General features: G+C 38.6%; 3 protein-coding genes and 3 long non-coding RNA genes across 61 annotated transcripts in view; 1 reads left to right on the top strand and 5 right to left on the bottom strand.

Moving 5' to 3' along the window:
• The first annotated feature begins 1,306 nt into the window (after positions 1–1,306).
• Positions 1,307–2,912, top strand: LOC104813038 (probable WRKY transcription factor 53). 2 transcript variants are annotated; one of them, XM_010540522.2, is made up of 3 exons: positions 1,307–1,999; positions 2,178–2,306; positions 2,396–2,912. In XM_010540522.2, exons 1-3 carry the CDS (start codon positions 1,617–1,619, stop codon positions 2,847–2,849), a joined length of 966 nt encoding a protein of 321 aa, XP_010538824.1. In that variant the 5' UTR covers positions 1,307–1,616; the 3' UTR covers positions 2,850–2,912. The 2 variants fall into 2 exon arrangements, with proteins under 2 accessions (XP_010538824.1, XP_010538825.1); XM_010540523.2 differs by having other exon boundaries at positions 1,309–1,990.
• LOC109116618 lies at positions 1,879–7,500 on the bottom strand. 8 transcript variants are annotated; one of them, XR_002024145.1, is made up of 8 exons: positions 7,333–7,500; positions 6,999–7,083; positions 5,976–6,462; positions 5,636–5,718; positions 5,414–5,526; positions 5,133–5,224; positions 4,546–4,620; positions 1,879–1,958 (listed from the first exon to the last, which is right to left on the bottom strand). It is a non-coding gene; the product is annotated as an uncharacterized LOC109116618 (long non-coding RNA). The 8 variants fall into 8 exon arrangements; XR_002024144.1 differs by having other exon boundaries at positions 1,893–1,972; XR_002024143.1 differs by lacking the exon at positions 1,879–1,958 and adding an exon at positions 3,001–3,406.
• A 109-nt stretch (positions 7,501–7,609) lies between these two features.
• On the bottom strand, positions 7,610–10,270 carry LOC109116619. 3 transcript variants are annotated; one of them, XR_002024152.1, is made up of 5 exons: positions 10,256–10,270; positions 8,593–8,683; positions 8,418–8,502; positions 7,888–7,972; positions 7,610–7,801 (listed from the first exon to the last, which is right to left on the bottom strand). It is a non-coding gene; the product is annotated as an uncharacterized LOC109116619 (long non-coding RNA). The 3 variants fall into 3 exon arrangements; XR_002024151.1 differs by lacking the exon at positions 10,256–10,270 and adding an exon at positions 8,193–8,292 and having other exon boundaries at positions 8,593–8,951; XR_002024150.1 differs by lacking the exon at positions 10,256–10,270 and having other exon boundaries at positions 8,593–8,951.
• A 259-nt stretch (positions 10,271–10,529) lies between these two features.
• Positions 10,530–19,946, bottom strand: LOC104813039. Of its 46 annotated transcripts, none has more exons than XR_002024117.1 (22): positions 19,705–19,946; positions 19,524–19,584; positions 18,701–19,222; positions 18,353–18,609; positions 18,176–18,240; positions 18,003–18,067; positions 17,696–17,906; positions 17,283–17,605; positions 17,144–17,180; positions 16,979–17,026; positions 16,637–16,836; positions 16,055–16,487; positions 15,916–15,952; positions 15,723–15,799; positions 15,364–15,524; positions 14,758–15,279; positions 13,936–14,674; positions 13,029–13,851; positions 12,446–12,868; positions 11,839–12,343; positions 11,431–11,463; positions 10,530–11,346 (listed from the first exon to the last, which is right to left on the bottom strand). It is a non-coding gene; the product is annotated as an uncharacterized LOC104813039 (long non-coding RNA). The 46 variants fall into 46 exon arrangements; XR_002024119.1 differs by having other exon boundaries at positions 11,895–12,343; XR_002024129.1 differs by having other exon boundaries at positions 10,530–11,335; positions 11,895–12,343.
• A 616-nt stretch (positions 19,947–20,562) lies between these two features.
• LOC104813037 (transcription initiation factor IIE subunit beta-like) lies at positions 20,563–22,633 on the bottom strand. The gene is made up of 5 exons (XM_010540521.1): positions 22,533–22,633; positions 21,991–22,304; positions 21,708–21,839; positions 21,508–21,624; positions 20,563–21,128 (listed from the first exon to the last, which is right to left on the bottom strand). Exons 2-5 carry the CDS (start codon positions 22,228–22,230, stop codon positions 20,775–20,777), a joined length of 843 nt encoding a protein of 280 aa, XP_010538823.1. The 5' UTR covers positions 22,231–22,304; positions 22,533–22,633; the 3' UTR covers positions 20,563–20,774.
• Positions 22,634–25,078: 2,445 nt separating this feature from the next.
• Positions 25,079–25,458, bottom strand: part of LOC104813364 (ethylene-responsive transcription factor CRF2-like) — a 1,965-nt gene continuing 1,585 nt past the window's right edge. Inside the window, exon 2 of the mRNA XM_010540922.2 lies at positions 25,079–25,393. Coding sequence (XP_010539224.1) covers positions 25,079–25,393 — 315 coding nt within the window. The remainder of the gene's footprint in view (positions 25,394–25,458) is intronic.

Below are 25,458 nucleotides of genomic sequence, written 5' to 3'. Positions count from 1 at the left end.
TTTTTTTTTCAGTTGCATTACCTTTTCTCCGATCTCAATTTATAACTACTTGGTTCGTATTCTAATATCCTATCAAAATATTTCACATTCTAATTTACAAGCATATTCTTGGTGTCGTTTAGAAAGATTTCAGAACTCTTGAGACTGGAATTGACTTGTTGACTTAATGTGTATCCCATTATAGCTCCTGGTTAAAAAAAAAAAAAATTAATTTTTAGTAATAAACTGTACTTTATTGATTATTATAATCGTTCTGAAATGACTAATTGTGTGATTAATCTGATTTAAAGACAGCAACGCACCGTGACGTCAGCAGAATTACATAAATACTTTATTGTAAAAAAAAGCCCAAAATGCAATTCCACGCGGATTGAAGGTTTGAAGTTTCGTCGGTCCAATCCCTTTGACTGAAGACTGATACAGGCCGTTCTTGTGTGAAGCTTCTATGACTGGTATTAATTTTAACTAAATATAATAGATGGCGTGCATCCCGTTCAATTGTTTTGTTTACCTGTCCATTTATTATTACGCAAAAATATCATTTCTACTAAAGTTATGACTGGTATTAATTTTATAAAGAGATGTTTTACTATAATTTATAATATTTAAATGTGCTTATTATTCTGTTGAGCGAGTTGGAGAATGGCATGAATACAACTTTGGGAAAACGAGTACAAATAATTATCATAAAAAAAATTATATTATTTTCAGCAATTTAATATTTCGGACAGATTAAAATAACCCTTTGACGGTCACAAGAGGTTAATATCAATCATTAGATGTGAAGTTTTCCAAATGTAAATGGAGACGTTTTGTTGGGCGACTTGGTCAGCACATGCCTTCTCATACTCCACTCAAATTATATACATATACATATACATATATATATATATATATACATTACATATTATGTGTGTGTTTGTATTACGTCATAATGCAATAAAATACCGTTTTTTTTTCTCATTCCATAATTCGTAGACCTAATTCAAGACGCACGAAATACATATACTCTAACAAAACGTCTGACAACTTTTGCATATAAATAACAAAGAATCTTAACTGTAACTACAAAGTCGTGGTTCGACAGGTTTTGGACAAGACGATGAAAGGGACAGTTATATATATATATATATATGTATATATGTATAATATGATTAGTTGGTATGATTATCAGTTTAATTACATGATTACTTTATATCATAAAGGGATTAACTGTGCATTTGAATTGGTCAGAATTTGACCATCCCTCAATTTCCCACTGAAACCATACTTCTTAAGACCAAAGACTTTTCTCATATGTTTGAATATTTGTTTTTTACTTAGTCAGAAATTTCATATACAAACGCATCTTCTTCCTCCCAATGGCTTTATATCTCAAAGACCAAACAACTTCATTTCACTACAAACCTTCTCCTCTCCAATTCTGATTCCACCGTTCCATTGAATTTGTACCAGAAATTACTGTACCATTGTTGACCCTTTCCACTCGACCATTCAATTCTCCGGTCACTGGAATTTACCGTTCCCGGCGGGATGAGTTTGTAGCCAATCTACAGAATCTTCCGACAGATCATAGATTCAGAAAAGGTTTCTACTTTGGGAGGTTCTGAATAAAAATGGAAAGCATGCATATGTTGAGTTGGGATCCGAGGACTTTAATCAGCGAGCTGATCCACGGGATGGAGGCGGCGAAGCAGCTCCGGTCACAGATCGGAGAATCTCCGGCGTCGGCTCCGGTGGCTGAGACCAACGAGATTCTGGTCCGGCGGATAGTTACTTCGTACGAGAAAGCTCTGCTGATGCTCAACTGGTCCCGCTCACCGCCCGTACAACCCATAACGCCGGCGGCGACGGTGTCTCCGGTGAAGAATCCCGGCATTATTCCGGAATCTCCGGCGTCGCTAAACGAGAGTCCGAGGAGCGAAGAGATTCTCGATGGAGGATCGAAGGAGAGTAATCTGCAAGGTTACAACTTTAATTCAAAGAAGAGGTGGGTGAGGTGATGATCATTGGGCTCTTTTTTTTTTTTTTAACAAAAAGTGATAAAAAAGAATTGGGCTTTTAAGTACCAAAATAGATAATGTTCTGATAAATTTTGAAAAAGGGTTATAAAAAATTAAAAATTAAAAAATGCAAATAAATAACATAAAAAAAAAAATTGGGTGGGAAAATTGCAGGAAGATGATGCCAAAGTGGACAGAGCAAGTGAGAATCAGTCCAGAGAGAGGATTAGATGGACCTCAAGATGACGGCTATAACTGGAGAAAGTACGGTCAGAAAGATATTTTGGGCGCTAGATTTCCAAGGTACCATCACCATCACCATCACCATCACCATCGTCATCATCATCATGAACATGAACATGATCATGACCAATGTGCGTGTGGATTTTCAGGAGTTATTACAGGTGCACGTACCGTAACACGCAGAACTGTTTGGCAACGAAGCAAGTCCAGAGATCGGACGGCGATCCAACGGTCTTCGAAGTGACGTACAGAGGAACGCACACGTGCTGCCCGCAGGCGATCCCTTCCCCTGCGAAGCAAGTCGCAAAAAAACCCGAACCCACTGGAAACTACCAAAAGGACCTTCTCGACAACCTCCGGAGCAATCTCACCGTACGGACCGAGGGTCTGGACGACGCTTTCTCCTTCCCAGCGACGTCGTTTTACGACTGCGACTTCGGGGTCGGGGGATTTTGCCATGTGTCTGGTTCTGATCCGACGGATTACCTGGGATTGATCTCGGCTAACACCTCCACGGGGAGTTCTCCCATCTTCCACGTTGATTTTCCGTTCGATCCAACGGTCGAGATAGACGCTGGCTTCCCCACGTTTTTACAGGAATAGTTCTAAGTGTATATTGACGATTTTTTAAGATAAAATGGTATAGAAAAATCATTACTTTTTAAATCTTGGTTTGATAAACTAATTTGGTTTAATACTACAATTCTAAACAGCCAAATGTTAGCAGCGAAGTCCAGCAATTTTCTCCAAAGGGTTATATTTTTTTTTTTAAATTATAACATTTCTCAATCGAACCTTGGCGCACCATTAGGGTGTTGCCGTTGTGACTAGGCTACAGATTCGAGTTTTGGAAACAACCTCTTACATATATTTCTACAGGGTAAAGTTTGCCTACAATACACCTTTGTGGTGGGATTTTTCCCCGTCACTCCACTCAACGTGGACGTTTTGTGCACCGAACTATCCTTTATAACATTTCTCGATCCTAAGATGTAAATTGAAATAAAAAATGTTTAATATCAAGCTTGAACGTCTTTACTAATAATTCTACATTGGATTTGTTGTGAATTTGGCGGTGTACTCCTCAAGCTCCTTTTTGTACCTCGCCATCAATTGTGACTTTCCCTCTCTTCTTCACTTGTTCTTACAAGGTTTTGTTTCTTATTTCCGAATAGGGAATGAAAACAAACAAGGGCATGAATATCATCAACTTCAACATCAATATCGCATTAATCTCAAGTATATTTTGGGATCAACTATATGAATTTTTCGTTTCCATTTATTTCGGTTTTGAGTTAACTCTTTCGGAATTTACAACTATTTCAATTCATTCCTAATAACGCGTTCTCAAGTAAAACTAGGTCTACCTTTTTCTTTTCTCTTCAACTTCATTCATATACTCTCTAACTTTTAACTGGCACATCTATCGCCCTACGTTGTACATGTCTAAATCATTTTAAACGTCTCTCGTAACTTCTTTTCTATACTTATTAATCTTATTTTCTCTCTAATAGTATCAGTTCAGAGTTTAAGCTATATGGTAGAAACACATTCTTCACGTGTATATGGGTATTATTTTAAGCTTAAAACAAGGGTAAAATATGAATCAGAAAGAATTCCTAATAGGATATCGGATTGTTGGGCGACCGATATCACCGATGAAGGTTATATTTGCTTGATGCGCATTATGTAGATCAAAACTAGAAGTTAAATAGTAAAATCATATCTTTCATCGATATGCCTTATCTACATACCGGTGAAACCTTAGCAATTAAGGTGCATGATTTTTTTGAAAAAGTGGAGATAGAGAAGAAAGACTTCATAATTGCTTTGGATAAAGATTCAGTTAACATTTCAATCTAATTGTGCAAGATGGTTTAAAGGCTATTAGATATGCTCTCTCAAATCAGAGATAGCGTGAAGTATATGAAAACTTCAAAGGGAAGAATGAATGCTTTCTGGAGATGATTGATTTCGCTTACACTTTTGTATTTTTTTTATAGTTTTCGTAATTGTTTGTATGACTTTTTTCTCAATCGACGTATTATTTTAGTATGCTTATTTTTTAGCTTATATTTTTTTAATTTGCGAATTGGCTCGTAGTCCACGAGCTAGGTGAGCCGAGCCCGAGGTGCTTACTTTCAACCCTTTTAAAAACGGTTTGGACTAGTCCAATCCAATAAAATGGTGGGTTGCTGGCGAGCCGAACTCATATCTAGGCGGAGTTAACTAGCAAATATGCCCTTGCACAATGTTACAAAGCTTATGGTAAGTGTTAGAAAACAACGATGTTATTTACCTTCCATTTTACCGAAATGAGGACGTTCATGGTCGAGTTGTTGATTCCAAGGCGTTCTACTTCCTCACGTCTTTGCTGCACAATTACACGAACGATTAGGGTTCCGAGTTTGAGGTAAACATCCGAGTTTGAGCCATTGGTTCATTCGGGTTTGATGGATTGAGGTCGGTATCTGAACAGGAGTGAAGAAGAAGGCTTCTTGGGTTTGTTAGGGTCAATATTTTCGTTCTTATTTTCTTGGTCACTTTCTTCTGCTACAAGAAAATTAACGACACATGATCCTGATAATAAACCCTTTCGTGTTGTTTTGAGGAGCAAGACGGGAGCAGCAAGCAAAGAGCTGACTCACAATGCAGAGGATAGGCTTCTGATTGGGGCAACAACGGTTTTACAGGGGGCATCTTTTCTGTCTGCCTTAGTAATTACAGAGGATAGGATTCTGCTTTGTAGAGGGGTATCCGAGATTTGGAGAAAATTGTGGGGAAATGGGGGGAGTGGAGCCTTAGTTTTCCTCAATTGGACAATGGTTATGGGAAAGTAAGTGACCCTCATCATCTACAAGAATTGATAGTAGGAATCTATATTACCTGATCAAACAGTGGAACCACTGTAGTTTTCTGCTTCTGCTCGTTTCCAAACAGCTTCATGACTTTCACCTCCTTTGAAATAATAATCTCAACTGGTCAACACCAAAATTGCAAACAACCAAATTTCAGCATTGAAATCCAGAAATTTTCTCCAAAGGGGTAAGTTCGTAACATTTCTCCATTCTAAATATTATCATTGATATCAAAAGGCATTCAATACGACCAAACTTGAAACATCTTTGCTAATATCTCTACTTGGGATTTGTTCATTATTAGCTTACTTCTGTGAGTCAGCACACTTTGTTTTGTCCTATTCAAGTTCCTTCTGGTACCTCAACATCAACTCCACAGCCTTTTCGTTGTAACTTTGCCTCTCTACTTCACTTAATTCCTCCTATAAAGTTATTTTGTTGCTTGGCAACGAAAAAAAATATCGAAAGAATATACCATGCAAAACGTTACAAAACTTATGATGTCTTTTAGAAAATACTGACGTTATTTACCTTCCAATTTATTGAAATAACGGCGTTCATAGTCTCGTTGAATACAGAGCTGTTCATCTTAAAAAGCCTTCCTCGCATCTTTTCTGCGCATTTGCACAAACGTTAGCGTTTCTAAAGTAATGATTTTTACCTCAGGCTTGAAATAAAAATACAAGTTTGAGCCGGTGATTCATTGGGTTTGATGGATTAAGGTCGGTAGCTGAAGAGAAGAAGTGAAGAGAGGGCCATTGGGTTCTTCTTATTCTTCTTGGTCACTTTCTTCTTCTGAAAGAAAACTAATGGCACATGATCTTAAACACACTATGAGCAATTGGACGATGGTTATGGGAAAGTAAGTGACCTTTATCATGTTTTCAGTTTTCTCCTTCTTGAGCAGTTGAAGGACTTCCTGTTTGTGAAGTTTCAGCTGTTCCACCTCTTAAGTCTGCAGTTTCGTCACTTCTTCTTCCTTCAACCATTTCTCCTTCTTCTTCGTCATCTGTTAATTTCAACGATGTAACACACATTTAAGATATTGATTAACTAACCCACCTGACAATGTCAGTGAAGTAATATGGAAAACAGTCCACGTATGGTGCCTTCCGTTTTTCAGACAAGTTCTTCCACTCTTCTACTGCCATCTTCACGATCTCCACTTGGTTCTTGCTTTTTGCCTGCAGAGCTGTTCTTCTTTACTTTGCATAAATCAGAAACGCTGGCAAGGATGTTTGGGCACAAGCGGGTCCTTCAGCAACTTGGACATAACATAACAAATGGTAGTCAGTGTCCATTCATACTGTTCATATTGAACAAGTGTTGTTATCTTCTTCTTGTCCTGTCTCAGCTTCCTGCACAGGAATTGAAAGGAGGGATCTGTATTACTTTATCAAGCAGTTCCAATGCAGTTTTCTGTTTCTACTCATCCCCAAACAGTTGCATAGCCTCCATTTTCTCCGCCATAATAACCTGAAGATACCCTTCTTTTTTCAGTTTGAAACAACGGTTTACTTGATAATTTAAACCAGGTTAACACAAGAATTGCAAACCACCCAATTTTACCACCAAATTCCAGAAAGTTTGTCCAAAGGGTTAAGTTCGTAACATTTCTCTGTTCTAAATATTATCATTGATATCAAAAGACAATCAATACGAGCAAGCTTGAACATCTTTGCTAACATCTCTACTTGGGATTTGTGCATTATTAGCTTACTTTTGTGAATCAACACCACTTTGTTTGGTCCTATTCAAGTTCCTTCTTGTACCTCAACATCAACTCCACAGCCTTTTCGTAGTGACTTTGCCTCTCTACTCAACTTAATTCCTCTAAAGTTTTTTTGTTGCTCGGGAACGAAAAAAATTAGTGAAAGAATATGACGTTATTTACCTTTCATTTTATTGAAATAAGGGCGTTCATGGTCGAGTTGTTGATTCCGTGGCGTTCATCTTGAAAAGCCTACCTCCCGTCTTTTCTGCGCAACTACACAAACGTTAGGTTTCTAAAGTAATGATTTTTACATCAGATTTCAAATGAAAATTCAAGTTTGAGCCGGTCATTTATTCGGGTTTGATGGATTAAGGTCGCTGAAGAGGAGTGAAGAAGAGGAACTTTCTTCTTCTGCAAGAAAATTAATGGCACATGATCCCCTCAACCTCAAACTTGAACACACTATGAGTTTAGTTTTCATCAATTGGACGATGGTTATGGGAAAGCAAGTGACCTTTATCATGTTTTCAGTTTTCTCCTTATTGAGCAGTTGAACGGCTTCCTGTTTGTGAAGTTTCATCCGTTCCATCTCATCTTTCTGCAATTTCGTCACTTCTTATTCCTTTAACCGTTTGTAGACCTCCATTTCTCGCACGCATACCTTTCTCTTCTTCTTCTTCGTCATCTGCTAAATTCCACGATATTACACACATTTAAGATATTCATTAACTAATCCACCTGACAATGGCAGTGAAGTAATATCAGAAATAGTCCACGTATGGTGCCTTTTATTTTTCAGACAAGTTCTTCCACTCTTCTACTCCCATCTTCGCGTTCTCTCCACGGTTCTAGCTTTTTGACTGCAAAGCTGTTCTTCTTTCCTTTGCATAAATAAGAAACGTTGGCAAGCGATGTTTGGGCACAAGTGGGTCCTTCAACAACTTGGACACAACTTAACAGGTGGTAGTCAGTGCCAATTCATACTGTTCATATCAAACAAGTGTGGTTATCTTCTTCTTGTCCTATCTCAGCTTCCTACACAAGAATTGAAAGGAGGGATCTGTATTACCTTATCAAGCAGTTCCATTGAAGTTTTCTGTTTCTACTCATCCCCAAACAACTTCAATCTAGTGCTTCTCCTCTGCCATAATAACCTGGAGATACCCATCATTTTTCGGTTTGAAAAACCATTTTAGTTGATAATTTAACCGGGTGAATGCCAGAATTGCAAACAAGCAAATTTTAGCATCAACTAAAGTTCGTAACATTTCTCCATTCTAAAAAATATCATTGATATAAAAAGACATTCAATACGACCAAGCTTGAACACCTTTGCTAATATCTCTACTTGGGGTTTGTGCATTATTAGCTTACTTCTGTGAATCAGCACACTTTGTTGTCCTATTCAAGTTCCTTCTTGTACATCAACATCAACTCCACAGCCTTTTCGTTGTAACTTTGCCTCTCTACTTCACTTAATTCCTCGTATAAAGTTTTTTTGTTGCTCGGGAATGAAAAAAAATTATCGAAAGAATATGACCTTGCAAAACGTTACAAAACTTATCATGTATTTTAGAAAAAAATAATGATGTTATTTACCTTCCATTTTACTGAAATAACGGCATTCATGGTCGAGTTGTTGATTCCAGGGCGTTCATCTTAAAAAGCCTTCCTCGCGTCTTTTCTGCACATTTGCACAAACGTTAGGGTTTCTAAAGTAATGATTTTTACATCAGGTTTGAAATAAAAATACAAATTTGAGCCGGTGATTCACTCGAGTTTGATGGATAAGGTCGGTAGCTGAAGAGAAGTGAAGAAGAGGGCAACTTTGAGTTCTTCTTATTCTCCTTGGTCACTTTCTTCTTCTGAAAGAAAATTAATTGCACATGATCCTGTCAACCTCAAACTTGAACACACTATGAGATTAGTTTTCATCAATTGGATGATGGTTATGGGAAAGTAAGTGGCCTTTATCATGTTTTCGGTTTTCCTTGGACAATTGAAAGGCTTCTTGTTGGTGAAGTTTCATCCGTTCCACCACTTCTTTCTGCAATATCGTCACTTCTTCCTCCTTCAACCGTTTGTAGACCTCCATTTCTCGCACACATGCCTCTCCCTTCTTCTTCTTCGGCATCTGCTAAATTCCATGATATTACACATATTTAAGATATTCATTAACTAAGACACCTGACAATGGCGTGAAGTAATATCGGAAAGAGTCCACGTATGGTGCCTTTTGTTTTTCAGACAAGTTCTTCCCCTATTCTGCTGCCATCTTCGCGTTCTCCACTCGGTTCTTGCTTTTTGCCTGCAGAGCTGTTCTTCTTTCGCTTCCATAAATCAGAAACTCTGACAAGGGCTGTTTGGGCATAATCGGGTTTTTCAGCAACTTGGACACAACTAACAGATGGTAGTCAGTGCCCATTCATATTGTTCATATCAAGCAAGTGTAGATGATGAACTGAAAGGAGGGGTATATATTACCTGGCTATCTTCTTGTTGTCCTGTCTCAGCTTCCTGCACAAAAATTGAAAGGAGGGATCTGTATTACCTTATGAAGCAGTTCTCCATACCAGTTTTCTGCTTCTGCTCATTCCAAAACAGCTTCATAGCTTCCATCTAGTGCTTCTCCTCTGCAATAATAACCTGGACATACCCTTTTTTCGGTTTGAAACGCCGGTTTAATTTATAATTTAAACCGGGTTAATGCTAGAATTCCAAAACTAACAAACTTTAGCATCAAAATCCAGGAATTTCCTACAAAGGGTTAATATCTTCAAATTTCTCCATCTTAAAATTCATCATTGATATCAAAAGACATTCAATACGACCAAGCTTGAACATCTTTGCTAATATCTCTACTTGGGATTTGTTCATTATTAGCTTACTTCTGTGAAGCAGCACACTTTGTTTTGTCCTATTCAAGTTCCTACCTGTACCTCAACGTCAACTCCGCAGCCTTTCCGTTGTAAGTTTGCCTCTGTACTTCACTTAGTTCCTGTAAAGGTTTTTTTTGGTGAACGTAAACAACCTAGAGAAAGAATGACCATACAAAACATTACAAAACTGATTATGTGTTTTAGAAAATACTGAAGTTATTTACCTTCCATTTTAATGAAATACGGGGCGTTCCTGGTCGAGTTGTTGAATCAGGGCTTCATCTTGAAAAGCCTTCCTTGCTTCATTCTGCGCATTTACACAACCATTAGGGTTTCTGAATTAATGATTTTTAAATCAGGTTTGAAAAAAATACAAGTTTGAGCTGATGATTCATTCGGGTTTGATGGATTAAGGTCGGTAGCTGAAGAGAAGGAGTGAAGAGGGCTACTTCGGTTCTTCTTATTCTTCTTGGTCACTTTCTTCTTCTGAAAGAAAATTAAACACACTATGAGTTTAGTTTTCATCAATTGGACGATGGTTGTGGGGAAGTAAGTGACCTTTATCATGTTTTCAATTTTCTCCTTCTTGAGCAGTTGAAGAAGGGCTTCCTGTTGGTGAAGTTTCATCCGTTCCATCTCTTCTCTCTGCAACATCGTCTCCTCTTCTTCCTTCAACCGTTTATAGACCTCCATTTCTCGCACGCATACCTCTCCCTTCTTCTTCATCATCTGTTAAATTCCACGATATTACACACATATAAGATATTCATTAACTAACCCACCTGACAATGGCAGTGAAATAATATCGGCAAGAGTCCGCGTATGGTGCCTTTTGTTTTTCAGGCAAGTTCTTCCACTCTTCTGTTGCCATCTTTGCGTTCTCCACTCAGTTCTTGCTTTTTGCCTGCAGAGCTGTTCGTCTTTTGCTTCCATAAATAAGAAACTCTGACAAGGGCTGTTTGGGCATAAACGGGTCCTTCAGCAACTTGTACACAACTAACAGGTGGTAGTCAGACCCATTCATATTGTTCATATCAAACCAGTGTAGATGGTGAACTGAAAGGAGGGGTATATATTACCTGGCTATCTTCTTGTTGTCCTGTCTCAGCTTCCTGCACAAAAATTGAAAGGAGGGATCTGTATTACCTTATGAAGCAGTTCTCCATAGCAGTTTTCTGCTTCTGCTCATTCCAAAACATCTTCATAGCTTCCATCTAGTGCTTCTCCTGTGCAATAATAACCTGGACACTCAATACGACCAAGCTTGGTGAAGTTTCATCCATTCTATCTCTTCTCTCTGCAATATCGTCTCTTTTACTTCCTTCAACCGTTTATAGACCTCCATTTCTCGCACGCATACCTCTCCCTTCTTCTTCATCATCTGTTAAATTCCACTATATTACACACATATAAGATATTCATTAACTTAACCCACCTGACAATGACAGTGAAATAATATAGGAAAGAGTCCGCGTATGGCGCCTTTTGTTTTTCAGACAAGTCCTTCCAGTTTTCTGCTGCAAAATTCGCGTTTCCCACTCGGTTCTTGCTTTTTGCCAGCAGAGCTGTTCTTGTCTCGCTTCCATAAATCAGAAACGCTGACAAGGGCTGTTTGGGCATAAGGCGGTCCTTCAGCAACTTGGACACATCTAACAATTGGTAGTCAATGCCCATTCATATTGTTCATATCAAACCAGTGTGGTTGACGAATTGAAAGGAGAGGTCTATATTACCTGGCTATCTTCTTGTTTACCTGTCTCAGTTTCCTGCACAAGAATTGGAAGGAGGGATCTATATTATCTTATCAAGCAGTTCCATTGCAGTTTTCAGCTTCTGTTCATTCCTAAACAGCTTCATAGTTTCCATCTAGTGCTTCTCCTCTTACAATAATAACCTGGAGATACCTTTTTTTCTGTTTAAAATACCGGTTTCATTGATAATTTAAACCGGGTTAATGGCACAATTGTATACAAACAGATTTTAGCATCAAAATCCAGAATTTTTCTAGAAAGGGTTCATTCCGTAACATTTCTGCATCCTAAAATTTAGTGTTAGTATTCATATCAAAAGACATTCAATATGACCAAACGTGAACATCTTTGCTAATATCTCTCCTTGGGATTTGTTCGTTATTAGCTTACTTCTATGAAGTAAAGAAGCACACTTTGTTTTGTCCTATTCAAGTTCCTTCTTGTACCTCAACATCAACTCCGCAGCCTTTCCATTACTACTTTGCCTCTCTACTTCACTTAATTCCTGTAAAGTTTTTTTTTTGTTCGGGAACAAAAACAAACTAGCGAAAGAATATGACCTTACAAAACGTTACAAAACTTATTAAGTGTTTTAGAAAATACTGACATTATTTACCTTACTGACGTTATTTACCTTCCATTTTAATGAAATAAGGGCGTTCATGGTCGAGTTGTTGAATCAGGGCATTCATCTTGAAAAGCCTTCCTCGCTTCTTTTCTGCACATTTACACAAACAGGGTTTCTAAAGTAATGATTTTTACCTCAGGTTTGAAATAAAAATAATAGTTTGAGCCACTGATTCATTCGTGTCTGATGGATTAAGGTCGGTAGCTAAGAGGAGTAAAAAAGAGAGCTACTTGGGTTCTTCTTATTCTTCTGGGTTACTTTCTTCTTCTGCAAGAAAATTAATGGCAAAGACCCCGTCAACCTCAAATTTAAACACAATACGAGCTTAGTTTTCATCAATTGCACGATGGTTATGGGAAACCAAGGGACCTTTATCATGTTTTCAGTTTTCTCCTTCTTGAGCAGTTGAAGTGCTTCCTAATTGTGAAGTTTCATCCGTTCCATCTCTTCTTTCTGCAGATTTGTCGCTTCTTCGTCCTTCAACCGTTTGTAGTCCTCCATTTCTTGCACGCATCACTCTCCCTTCTTCTTCGTCATCTGTTAATTTCCATGATATTACACAGATTTAAGATATCGATTAACTAGCCCACCTATTAATGGCAGTGGAGTTATATGGGAAACAGTCCACGTATAGCCTTTTCTTTTCCAGGCAAGTTCATCCACTCTTCTACTGCCATGTTCGTGATCTCCCCCCGGTTCTTGTCTTTTGCTCGCAGAGCTGTTCTTCTCACATTTGCAGAAATCAGGCGCGCTGACTATGGCTTTTTAGGCTTAAGTGGGTCCTTCTGCATCCTGGACACAACAAACAGATGGTAGGCAGTGCCGATCCAAATTGTTGATATAAATCCGGTGTTGATGATGAAACGAAACGGAAGAAAAAATATTAACTTGACGTCTTAATGTTGTCAATTTCAGCTTCATGCACAAGAATTAAAAGGAGGGATCTAGATACCAGATCAAGCAGCTCCGTTGCAGTTTTCTGCTCCTGCTCATCCCCAAACAGCATCTTGGCTTCCGTCTCGTGCTTTTCCTTTGCAATAACCTGGAGATACCCGTCAGTCTGCAGAGCTGTTCTTCTCTCGTTTGCATAAATCAGATACCCTTCAGCTTCTTGAACGCAACTGACAGGTGGTAATCAGTTCCCATTCATATTGTTCATATCAAAGCAGTGTGGATGATATATTAAAAGGATGGTTCTATATTACCGGGTTATCTTCTTGTTGTCCTGTCTCACCTTCCTGAGCCAGATGTGAAAGGAGGGATCTTTAATACCTTATCAAGCAGTTTTCCAAAGCAGTTTTCTGCTTCTGCTCATTCCAAAACATCTTCATAGCTTCCATCTAGTGCTTCTCCTCTGCAATAATAACCTGGACATTCAATACGACCAAGTTTGGTGAAGTTTCATCCATTCTATCTCTTCTCTCTGCAATATCGTCTCTTCTTCTTCCTTCAACCGTTTATAGACCTCCATTTCTCGCATGCATACCTCTCCCTTCTTCTTCATCATCTGTTCAATTCCACTATATTACACACATATTAGATATTCATTAACTTAACCCACCTGACAATGGCAGTGAAATAATATCGGAAAGAGTCCGTGTATGGCGCCTTTTGTTTTTCAGACAAGTTCTTCCGCTTTTCTGCTGCCAAATTCGCGTTCTCCACTCCGTTCTTGCTTTTTGCCAGCAGAGCTGTTCTTCTCTGGCTTCCATAAATCAGAAACGCTGACAAGGGCTGTTTGGACATAAGGGGGTCCTTCAGCAACTTGGACACATCTAACAATTGGTAGTCAATGCCCATTCATATTGTTCATATCAAACCAGTGTGGTTGATGAATTGAAAGGAGGGGTCTATATTACCTGGCTATCTTCTTGTTTACCTGTCTCAGCTTCCTGCACAAGAATTGAAAGGAGGGATCTATATTACCTTATCAAGCAGTTCCATTGCAGTTTTCAGCTTCTGTTCATTCCCAAACAGCCTCATAGTTTCCATCTAGTGCTTCTTCTCTTACAATAATAACCTGGAGATACCTTTTTTTTTTCCGTTTAAAATACCGGTTTAGTTCATAATTTAAACCGGGTTAATGCCACAACTGTATACAAACAGATTTTAGCATCAAAATCCAGAATTTTTCTAAAAAGGGTTCATTCCATAACATTTCTGCATCCTAAAATTTAGTATTAGTATTCATATCAAAAGACATTCAATATGACCAAAGGTGAACATCTTTGCTAATATCTCTCCTTGGGATTTGTTCGTTATTAGCTTACTTCTATGAAGTAAAGTAGCACACTTTGTTTTGTCCTATTCAAGTTCCTTCTTGTACCTCAACATCAACTCCGCAGCCTTTCCATTGTAAATTTGCCTCTCTACTTCACTTAAATCCTGTAAAGTTTTTTTTTTGTTCGGGAACAAAAACAAACTAGCGAAAGAATATGACCTTACAAAACGTTACAAAACTTATTAAGTGTTTTAGAAAATACTGACATTATTTACCTTACTGACGTTATTTACCTTCCATTTTAATGAAATAAGGGCGTTCATGGTCGAGTTGTTGAATCAGGGCATTCATCTTGAAAAGTCTTCCTCGCTTCTTTTCTGCACATTTACACAAATGTTAGGGTCTAAAGTAATGATTTTTACCTCAGGATTGAAATAAAAATAATGTTGTCCTGTCTCACCTTCCTGCACCAGATGTGAAAGGGGGGATCTGAATCACCTTCTCAAGCAGTTCTCCATAGCAGTTTTCTGCTTCTGCTCGTTCCCAAACAGCTTCATAGCTTCCATCTTGTGCTTCTCCTCTGCAATAGTAGCCTGGAGATACCTTTTCTTCCGTTTAAAATACTGGTTTAGTTGATAAATTAAACCGGGTTAATGCCATAACTGTATACAAACAGATTTTAGCATCAAAATTTAGAATTTTTCTTGCAATAATAAACTGGAGGTCTTAATGTTGTCAATTTCAGCTTCATGCACAAGAATTAAAAGGAGGGATCTAAAAACCAGATCAAGCAGCTCCGTTGCAGTTTTCTGCTCCTGCTCATCCCCAAACACCATCATGGCTTCCGTCTCGTGCTTTTCCTTTGCAATAACCTGGAGATACCCTTCTGTCTGCAGAGCTGTTCTTCTCTTGTTTGCATAAATCAGTAACGCTGACAAGGGCTGTTTGGGCTTAAGCAGGTCCTTCAGCTTCTTGAATGCAACTGACAGGTGGTAATCAGTGCCCATTCATATTGTTCATATCAAAGCAGTGTGGATGATATATTAAAAGGAGGGTTATATATTACCAGGTTATCTTCTTGTTGTCCTGTCTCACCTTCGTGCACCAGATGTGAAAGGAGGGATCTATATTGTCTTATCAAGCTGTTCCACTGCAGTTTTCTGCTTCTGCTCAAAACCCGAACCGCATCATAGCTTCCATCTAGTGCTTCTCCTCTGCCACAATAACCTGGAGATACCCTTCGTTTTTCAGTTTGAAAAAACGGTTTAGTTGATAATTTAATCGGGTTAACACCAGAATTGCAAACAACACATTTTAGCATCAAAATCCAGAATTTTTCTCCAAAGGTTTAATTTCATAACATTTCTCCATCCTAAGTTTCTACAAATCTTACGATGTGTTTTAGAAAATAGTGACGTTATTTACCTTCCATTTTATCGAAACAAGGGCGTTCATGGTTGAGTTGTTGATTCCAGGGCGTTCATCTCGAAAAGTCTTCCTCACTGTGCATTTACACAAACTGTTAGGGTTTGAGATAAAAAACCGAGTTTGAGCCAGTGATTCATTCGTGTCTGATGGATTAAGGTCGGTAGCTAAGAGGAGTAAAGAAGAGAGCTACTTGGGTTCTTCTTATTCTTCTGGGTTACTTTCTTCTTCTGCATGAGAATTAATGGCAAAGACCCCGTCAACCTCAAATTTAAACACAATACGAGCTTAGTTTTCATCAATTGCACGATGGTTATGGGAAACCAAGGGACCTTTATCATGTTTTCAGTTTTCTCCTTCTTGAGCAGTTGAAGTGCTTCCTGTTTGTGAAGATTCATCCATTCCATCTCTTCTTTCTGCAGATTTGTCGCTTTTTCTTCCTTCAACCGTTTGTAGTCCTCCATTTCTTGCATGCATCACTCTCCCTTCTTCTTCGTCATCTGTTAATTTCCATGATATTACACACATTTAAGATATCGATTAACTAGCCCACCTATTAATGGCAGTGGAATTATATGGGAAACAGTCCACGAATAGCCTTTTGTTTTTCAGACAAGTTCATCCACTCTTCTACTGCCATCTTCGCGATCTCCCCCTGGTTCTTGTCTTTTGCCCGCAGAGCTGTTCTTCTCACATTTGCACAAATCTGACACGCTGATTATGGCTCTTTAGGCTTAAGCGGGTCCTTTTGCATCCTGGACACAACTAACAGATGGTAGACAGTGCCCATCTAAATTGTTGATATAAAACCGGTGTTGATGATGAAACGAAACGGAAGAAAAATATTAACTGGACGTCTTAATGTTGTCAATTTCAGCTTCCTGCACAAGAATTAAAAGGAAGGATCTAAATACCAGATCAAGCAGCTCTGTTGCAGTTTTTTGCAACTCCTCATCCCCAAACACCATCATGGCTTCCGTCTCGTGCTTTTCCTTTGCAATAACCTGGAGATACCCTTCTGTCTGCAGAGCTGTTCTTCTCTCCTTTGCATAAATCAGAAACGCTGACAAGGGCTGTTTGGGCTTAAGCAGGTCCTTCAGCTTCTTGAACGCAACTGACAGGTGATAATTTAACCGGGTTAACACCAGAATTGCAAACAACCAAATTTTCGCATCAAAATCCAGAATTTTTCTCCAAAGGGTTAATTTCATTACATTTCTCCACGATGTGTTTTAGAAAATACTGACGTTATTTACCTTTTGTTTTATCGAAACAAGGGCGTTCATCTCGAAAAGTCTTCTTCACTGTGCATTTATACAAACAGTTAGGGTTTTGAGATAAAAAACCGAGTTTGACACAGTGATTCATTCGTGTCTGATGGATTTAGGTCGGTAGCTAAGAGGAGTAAAGAAGAGGGCTACTTGGGTTCTTCTTATTCTTCTGGGTTTCTTTCTTCTTCTGCAAGAAAATTAATGGCAAAGATCCCGTCAACCTCAAATTTAAACACACTATGAGCTAAGTTTTCATTGATTGGACAACAGCTATGGGAAAGTAAGTGACCTTTATTACGTTTTCGGTTTTCTTTTTCTTCTCAAGCAGTCGAAGAGCTTCCCATGTGAGGAGTTTCATCAGTTTCACCTCTTCTTTCTTCAGATTCGTCTCTTCTTCTTCTTTTATCCCTTTAATGTCCTCAAATTTCTTGCCCGTATACCTCTCTGTTCTTTTTATGCCATTTGTTTTTCAGACAAGTTCTTCACTAGTCTCCTGTCATCTTAACGACCTCCACTTGGTTTTTGTTTTCTGTCCGCAAGGCTGTTCTATCATTTGCATAAATCAGGAACGCTGACAAGGGCTTTTTTGGTTTAAGTGGGTCCTACTGCATCCTGATTATAACAAACAGGTGGTAGCCCCATCCATACTGTTCATATCAAACCGATGTTGATGAAGAATTGAAAAGGAGGGATCTATATTACCAAGTTTTCTGCATCTGCTCTTCAATGCTTCCTTTTCGCACTTCCCCTTCGCAATAACCTGGAGATACCATTCGTACTAGGTTTGATGAACCAAATCTTAGCGACCTCCACTTGGTTCTTGTTTTTATGCCCACAGAGCTGTTCTTCCCTCGTCATCGTAAATCAGGAACGCTGACAAGGGCTGTTTGGGCATAAGCGAATCCTTCAGCTTCTTGAACACAACAAACAGGTGGTAATCAGTGTCCATTCATATTGTTCATATCAAACCAGTGTGGATGGTGAATTGAAAGGAGGGATTCTACGTTACCTGGTTATCTCCACCAACTCCGCAGCCCTTCCTATGTAACTTTGCCTCTCTTTTTCACTTAGTTCCTGTAAAGATTTGTGTTTGGGGTCGGGATCAAAAACGAACTAGCGAATGAATATGACTTTGCAAAATGTTTCAAAACTTATGGTGTATTTTAAAAAATGTTTCAAAACTTGGTAATTGGTCGTGTTGTCGATTTCAGGGCATTCTTTCTGGCAAAGCCTTCCTCGCATCTTTTCTGCACAAGAACACAAACAGTTAGGGTTTAAAAAGTAATGATCCGGTATGAGGTAAAAAACCGAGATTCAGCCGCTGACTCATTCCGGTTTGATTGAGCTTAAGTTTAATACCTGAAGCGAAGGAGTGAAGAAGAAGGCTTCTTGGGGTTGTTAGGATCAACATTTTCATTCTTCTTGTTCTTCTCGGTCACTTTCTTCCTCTGCAAGAAATTTTCTGTTTTCTCCTTCTGGAGTTGTTGAAGTGCTTCCGGTTTGTTGAGTTTCAACAGTTCCTCCTCTGCGTTCTTCTGATTCATCTCTTCTTCTTCCTTCATCCGTTTGTAGACGTCCATTTCTTGCAGGTATGACTCTTTGTTCTTCTTCGCCATCTGTTAGTTTCCATCATATTACACACGATTCAGGTCTCAATTAACTAACCCACTTGACAATGGAAGCGAATCAATATAGGAAAAATACCACCTGTGCGGTCTCCACAAGGTTCTTGTTTTCCCTGCCCTCAGAGATGTTTTTCTCTAGTTTGCATAAATCAGGAAGGCGGATAAGGGTCCTTCTGCTGCCTGAGCACAACAAACAGATGGTAGTCAGTGTCCATTCATATTGTTCATATCAAACCAGTGTTAATGATGAATTGGTTTTCCTGTTGTTGTCCTGTTCAGCTTCCTGCATGAACCGGAGATACTGAGCAAGCAGCTCCATTTCAGTTTTCTGCTTCTGCACATCCTCAAACAGATTCATGGCTTCCTTCTCACACTTTGCCTTTGCAGTAACCTGCAGATATGCTTCTTTCTTGTTCTGGTACCTCTCTTCGTAAGGTTTCGTCTCTTCTGCGAGAAGAGTCTTTCACTTAGCGCCCAGATTTTTCAAGGTCTCCTTGAAGTCAGCATCAGGGTTTTTTTCCTTGACTTGGTTCCATTGATGGCCGCTTCTTCTTCCCCTTCTTTTTTGTTTAGTTCGTTCGAGTGATTGGCTGGAATGGAAAGTCTAGGGGGCAACACAAACATTCTCAAATCAGTCCCCAGAAGAACACATATATCACATTCTCAAGTCGATTAACTTCGGGAAAACCACATGCTTGATGTCTCCATTGATGATCGCTAATTAGATTACTTTTTTCTTCGCGTTGATCGTTTCTCTGATTTTATACTTGCAGTACAATTTTTTCAGAGCAAACTGATGGAACGTGACTGGAAGAGGGGTTTATGTGGCAGAAGTGTACAAAGCACACGTGATAACACATGCTGTCCCTAAACAGAATTAATCAAGAATCAAGAAGATGGCTTACAGAGCATGATGGGTTTCCTCACATGCAACGTCTGAAGAAAAGATTCAGAAGACGGGTCGTTCTGCTGAAATCAAAGAGAAGAAAGAGGTTGGTCAGAAAGTAAAATCACATTTTACTCGGAAACAAGGGGATTCCAGGGGAAAACAAGACAAGTTTCCAGATTCTCTGCAATATCATGTACCTGTGTTTTTCCAGAGAATCGTGCGAAGAAAACCCTACAGAATCAGGTGGAATTGATCTAGGGCTAACGCCTGCATCTCCATCGCATCTTTCTCGAACGACTTGTCGGGAGGCCGTGCGACGGTAGCGTCGCCTCGAGGATCTCATTCTCCTGCTACAATGCCTTTCCACCCCTCGATTTCTATGCCGGAGCCATTTCTAGAGAGAGAGGGAGTGAGCGTAGAGAGAGAGAAGGGTATTTGAAATGATCAGGCTAGTGACTCTCCTGAGAAGCAAGTCACAAGCCCGTTTTTATGCATGGGAGAATGATCCAACGGTCCAAAATTGAAATTCAAACAGTAGTTTGTGACCCTTCCAAATTTTTTGACCGTTGGATCTAAAGGAGGAATGTTTCTCTCTCTCTTTATTTCCAAACAATTAGAGGCATTTAAGATTTTTTTTTTTCGTTTACAAGATAATCTTATCTCCGGTTCAAGTCGAGGGAATTTCATTCAACCTGTTTGCTTACCACAGATGAACAAAACCAAACCCTGGAGTGTACTTCATCTCTCGGATCAAACCGGGTTTCCAATTTTTTGACCGTTGGATCTACACTTTACAATCTAGCTTCAAACCTCTCAAACAAATATATATATGTAACTAAATTATAAACAAATAAATAAAAACTATAAAAATCTTCATAAATATAAAATATATATGATTCAATTATATTTATCATAAATGTTAATCTATTAAATTTTAAATTATTTACTATCATTGATTTATTTTAAATTTTCTTGATAATAAAAAATAAATCATTTAAAATAATAATTTTATCTAACCGCAAATAAACTCTAAATACAACAACATTCAATAAAAGTAAGATATCAAAGTGAACTATATATTATTTACATATACTATTCAATATAGGAATATTAATCATCCTATGATTAGCTAATTATGACAATTTGAACACAATCCAGCATCTCTGGTGCATCGTTATCAACACAGAAACTCGAATCCAAAAAGAGCCTTTTTTTTCGTGTGTTTCCTAATTCCTACTGTCAAAAAAGAATATCCAGAAAAAAGACATCAATGGCGGGAACGGCCGCCATTGAGGCTCTGAAAGAGCTCGGGGAGATGGACATTGGTGAGTTTAGTTCTCTTGCTTATCCCTTGCCTCTTCTTCCTCTGCTTCGGTCTAGAAGAAATTCCCCGAATCTGGGCAGCCGCCCTCCTCCGGGCAGTGTTCATAACGGGTTTCATCCCGCTCTTCTGCAGCTCTTTCTCCACGTCGAGCATGTCGGTAGGCAGTTCTATGATACGGAACAAGTGCTTAAGATCGTCGTCCACCCGGATCTGGCCCTTGAAATCATTCGGGTATGCTATATCTTCTCGTGAATCCGCATTCGAGAGGAGCCAGATGTGTCCCGAAGCTTTCAGAGCCTGCATTACAAGGCAAGAACACTTTATTTCGCTTCATAACATATCTCCGCCCATCCCCTACTATAGCACTACTCAATCACCTCAAGACAATCTCTTAGAAAGAAGCTGCTAACATGATGTTTCACAAAGTTTCACCTCAAACTCATAATATGGAACATACTATAAGTTCTCTCCAATTCCTAATCCAACCGAGGCATACACAATGCAAGGATTCTGAAATTTAATAAGAATCCGACACTCCTCTATCTCAAACTGAGCTACCAAGAGAATGAAGAGGATTTGACAGAGATCATGTTTCCTTTTCCCGAAGGGACCAACCAACATGAGCTTATTTCTAAAATGACCATCATGGTTGATGCCCATATGATAAAGTTTTTACCTGCAAGTCCCCCATTACATTCCGGTAAGTATCTTTAAGTTCGACCACTGCGATTCCCTCAGGATATTTCCGTATCAATGACAGAAGCTGAATCTTGTCTTTCACATCATGCTTGGCCTGCGAGGTACCTTAAGCTTCAGAAAAACGTTAAACTGGCAGAAACTCATAAACGCCATGCATTGCATAACATGGTGTGTTACCTTGTAAGAGAATCGCCTTCCATCATAATGTACTTTCGGGTTATTCTTCATATTATCGAAAACAATCTTGTTTGAGATCATATCGACATAACATGCTTCCTTTATTTCCTCGGGCGTAAGGGCTTGCCTTGTCTGCAAGAACCATGTAAACCACAACAAGACGTGTTCAAAATCAAATGTCAGAGACGTGTGATCCAAGAAAGCAACATCACTAATGGGATAAGGATCAAAAGGGGAAAACTTTTTTGACGCATGAATTAGAAATCGGCGGGGGGACTCGAACCTCAAGCAAAAACTCGATGACACGCTTCATCTGAGCCCCAACAGGAGCTTTTCTGATGCTGTTGATTTGCTTGTACAGTTCGGTTTGGTCCGAAAACTTGATCGGAGTTGCGGGCTTCCCGTTGACCGCTGTTGACACAGAGGGCCTCGCAGATGATGCTCTCGCGGCTATGCTCGACAATGTAGATTGGCATCTTTGTTGCTGTTTCTGGAACTTATCGAGCTTTTCCTTTAGATCCATTGCAGATGGCGAAGAGAAGATTGGAATCGTTCTCTCCGATGAGCTTTCCCGCGGCGGTTTGGGTGAGAGTTCCACTAAACACACCGCAAGATTCAGAATTTCATCAGGAATTCCGGTTATAATATCGATTCGGCGAAATAGTGTCTAAGAACCGATCAGAATTCCAAAACTATACGATCGATTCGGCGAAACGAGGCCCCAAGTCCAAATCAAATTGCCGACATCCCTAACGACAAAGACCCAATCCCAACGAAACCCTTTTGCGACGGAAACATAAACTGAGGAAGAGAATCAGAGCCCACCGGAGACAGACAGAGAGGCAGCGACCAACAGATTGAATTCGTCGGCTTCAAGAAATGTGGCGGCGATATTCTTTGAGAGAACAGAACAAGTACCAATCTCACTCTCGTTCCATGAATTTAAGGAGGCTTGTTTCCTTTTTTCCTTTTGAGGTTTTTCTTTTTATTTTATTTTCTATTTAGCCCTTCAACTTTTGTCTGTACTCTAATTTTCTCCCTTGATATTGAAAATCCATCAATATCGAACACAGTTTTGAAAGGGACATATAACCCCCATAATATATATACCCTTCTTGTTGTGTCATCATTGTCATGATCCAGATCTCTACGCTTTCGAGCCGACCCGAAAACCCGATATTTAAAACAAATAAAAATAAAATAACATTTACAAAAGAAAATATACGGGATCGACCTGATTCGGTCCGATCTGATCAGAATCCGAAATATATAGGGATGGATTTCGGATTTAATTACATGGATCTGAAAAAATTGGACCGATTCGAATTCGAATCCAAAACTTTCGGATTGAATGCGGATTCAGGTCAGATCGGATCATGCCGGCTCGATTGACACCATAATTTGAGGAGGGTCCTTTCAACCTTGTGTATGAATCTCCGGAAAACTCTAACAGCAGAATCTTTGCCTCATGTTGAAGATTTTATGATGAATTTATCTAAAAAGATTAATCAAAGAAGAAACAAAAAAGAAGTAAAAGGAATTCATGCAAGAGAAAACGGAAAAGCCACAAGATGAACCAATTTGGTCACTTATATTTTCATTATATTTTATTACAAGTGTATAAACGTAATTATATAGGTAAAATACTAAAAATATTCTAACGATTATAAGCACATGCAATGGTAAGAATATCTTTGTATAAGGAAAGTTTAGTGGCATGTAATATTCACGTCGAATAAGACAACTCCTGAATCTTGGATGTGGTTTGATTAGTGCACAAATTACTCCATCGGTCTCGTCCCGGAATATTCATACAACGGCTCCATTTAGATTCTTCTAGATTTCATTTTAGTTTTAACTAGTCATCGCATCCTTGATTTCCAAGTTATTATGCCACGTAACACATGTGACAATACATGCAGATATGTATGTATTCGTCTGTCTATGTATGTATGTGTACCACCTTCGATTTGGACCGTAGGAAGGGCCACTTGTAAAACTTCATGGGCCAATATTCCTTTGGATATTGAAACATTAATGCTAAAGTTTAAACCGTCGAGTATTTCGCTTGGCATATATATATATATATCATATATTTATTTATTTCAACTATGTAATCAATAAAAATAGGGAATTCTCTGATTTGTATTTTTTATTTTTGGAATTGTTTAATATATATATACACGTCTGGATGTATAAGAAAGCCCTAGTTGTTATTTTAAAAGGATAAGAATTTGTCGTGGTTTTTCGACCAAAGCCATACTTATTCTTATTTTTATACTTAATTTCTGACAGAACCATCTATGTTTTGTTAATATTATATACAATGAGAAAAAAACTTCCATTTAAAGGAAGTAATCCTATAACACATTTTATCAAAAAAAAAATCGTATAACACAATATTTCGGATCAATTAAAAAGGCAAAATATTTAAAATATCCTTTTTTATTCAATTATTTCTATATATCTCTTTTTTAAATATGACTATATGATCAGAATAACAGTATAAACTATATGAATCATAACGTTAAATTTACGATGATTCATCAAATAGATTAATATGATATATAATATATATTAATGATAATTTGATATCATCGTCATAAATTTTATATTATAACTAATATAATTATATAATTATGTTAGTAAAAATAAAGTATGGTGGATAATGATCTTATTAAAAATATAAAAAAATGAGATTCTCAGGATCTTGTAGTCAGCTCCTAGCGATCTTGGGAAAGCGACAAAACTTTGCTCTTTCTCGAGAATTTGCGGCTAAAGCCTTCCGTGTCGGTCCACTTTAGATGTCAAAATCAGTACGTAAAACTACAAAAAGCTTGTTTAGTTTATTTATTATTTTATTTGTAAAGAAATTATACAGAACAATCGAGATCAAGCTAATAAAAAAGATTTGTAATCTATTATATGGCTTACATAAAATCGTAATTTTCTAAATTATTATATACGATTCGCTATAGATAGCTAATAATTCGAGAATATGGATAGAAACGACATCTAATTTTCTAATTTGGAATCTATTTTAAAAATAAATAAATTCGAGTGATGAATCAAGGTTCCTTTATAATTGACACTTGCCTAGATTCCATTCTTCGCACGTGCAATCTTATCTCAGGAAAACCAAATTACATCACCTGCGATGACACGTGGCTCGGCAAGAACAAAAGAGGCCAGTATAAAAAAGAAAACAAAATTTGAAATAATAATATGCCGATTAACTACATTAATTAAATTTTTATACAACAATTTTTTTTTAAAAAAAACTAGAGCATAAACATTGCCGTTGCCTGTATTCCCAAGCTACCTACCGGTTAGCGACCGGTTTCTTTCGGTTATTGTATTAGTATTTCTGTTTAAACCGCGAGGAGAGGATCCGACCCGAATAAATCCCCAATGTCTTGAAAACGGTCCTCCACCTCCACGTCCTCCACGTGACAGCTGGAGAATCCGAATCCGGATCCGAACCCGAGATCCAAACCCGTACTCGTATCTGAGAAGAGGTCTTCCCTGAAGATATTACCGCCGAAAAAGTCGGGGACCGAGCTCCGGAAATCGAAAACGTCGTCGTTTAGGAACAGAGACTCTGAGAACGTCTCCGTCACGGTGGTCGAGGTCTTCTCCGCCGCCACCGTTGATCTCCCGGAGGTTTCCTCGACTGAGAACGGAGACTGGAGAACCGACACCGGCGAGCAGAGGCCGAAGCTGCCGGTGGTGGCGGCGGCGGGTTTCGGGA

Source organism: Tarenaya hassleriana, unplaced genomic scaffold (assembly GCF_000463585.1).
Source record: "Tarenaya hassleriana unplaced genomic scaffold, ASM46358v1 Cleome2, whole genome shotgun sequence".
Lineage (NCBI taxonomy): Eukaryota > Viridiplantae > Streptophyta > Magnoliopsida > Brassicales > Cleomaceae > Tarenaya > Tarenaya hassleriana.
Note: the sequence above shows the minus strand (reverse complement) of the source record. Positions and strands in the feature narration are given on the sequence as shown.

Bases quoted from the DNA above. Each gene is read 5' to 3' on its own strand.
- LOC104813038 (XM_010540522.2), top strand. From the start codon at position 1,617: ATGGAAAGCATGCATATGTTGAGTTGGGATCCGAGGACTTTAATCAGC. The intron at 2,000-2,177 runs GTGATGATCATT...GGAAAATTGCAG, and splicing joins TCAAAGAAGAGGTGGGTGAG to GAAGATGATGCCAAAGTGGA. The intron at 2,307-2,395 runs GTACCATCACCA...GTGGATTTTCAG, and splicing joins TTGGGCGCTAGATTTCCAAG to GAGTTATTACAGGTGCACGT.
- LOC104813037 (XM_010540521.1), bottom strand. From the start codon at position 22,230: ATGGATCTAAAGGAAAAGCTCGATAAGTTCCAGAAACAGCAACAAAGA. The intron at 21,840-21,990 runs GTTCGAGTCCCC...TGGTTCTTGCAG, and splicing joins TCATCGAGTTTTTGCTTGAG to ACAAGGCAAGCCCTTACGCC. The intron at 21,129-21,507 runs GTAAAAACTTTA...CTTGTAATGCAG, and splicing joins ATGTAATGGGGGACTTGCAG to GCTCTGAAAGCTTCGGGACA.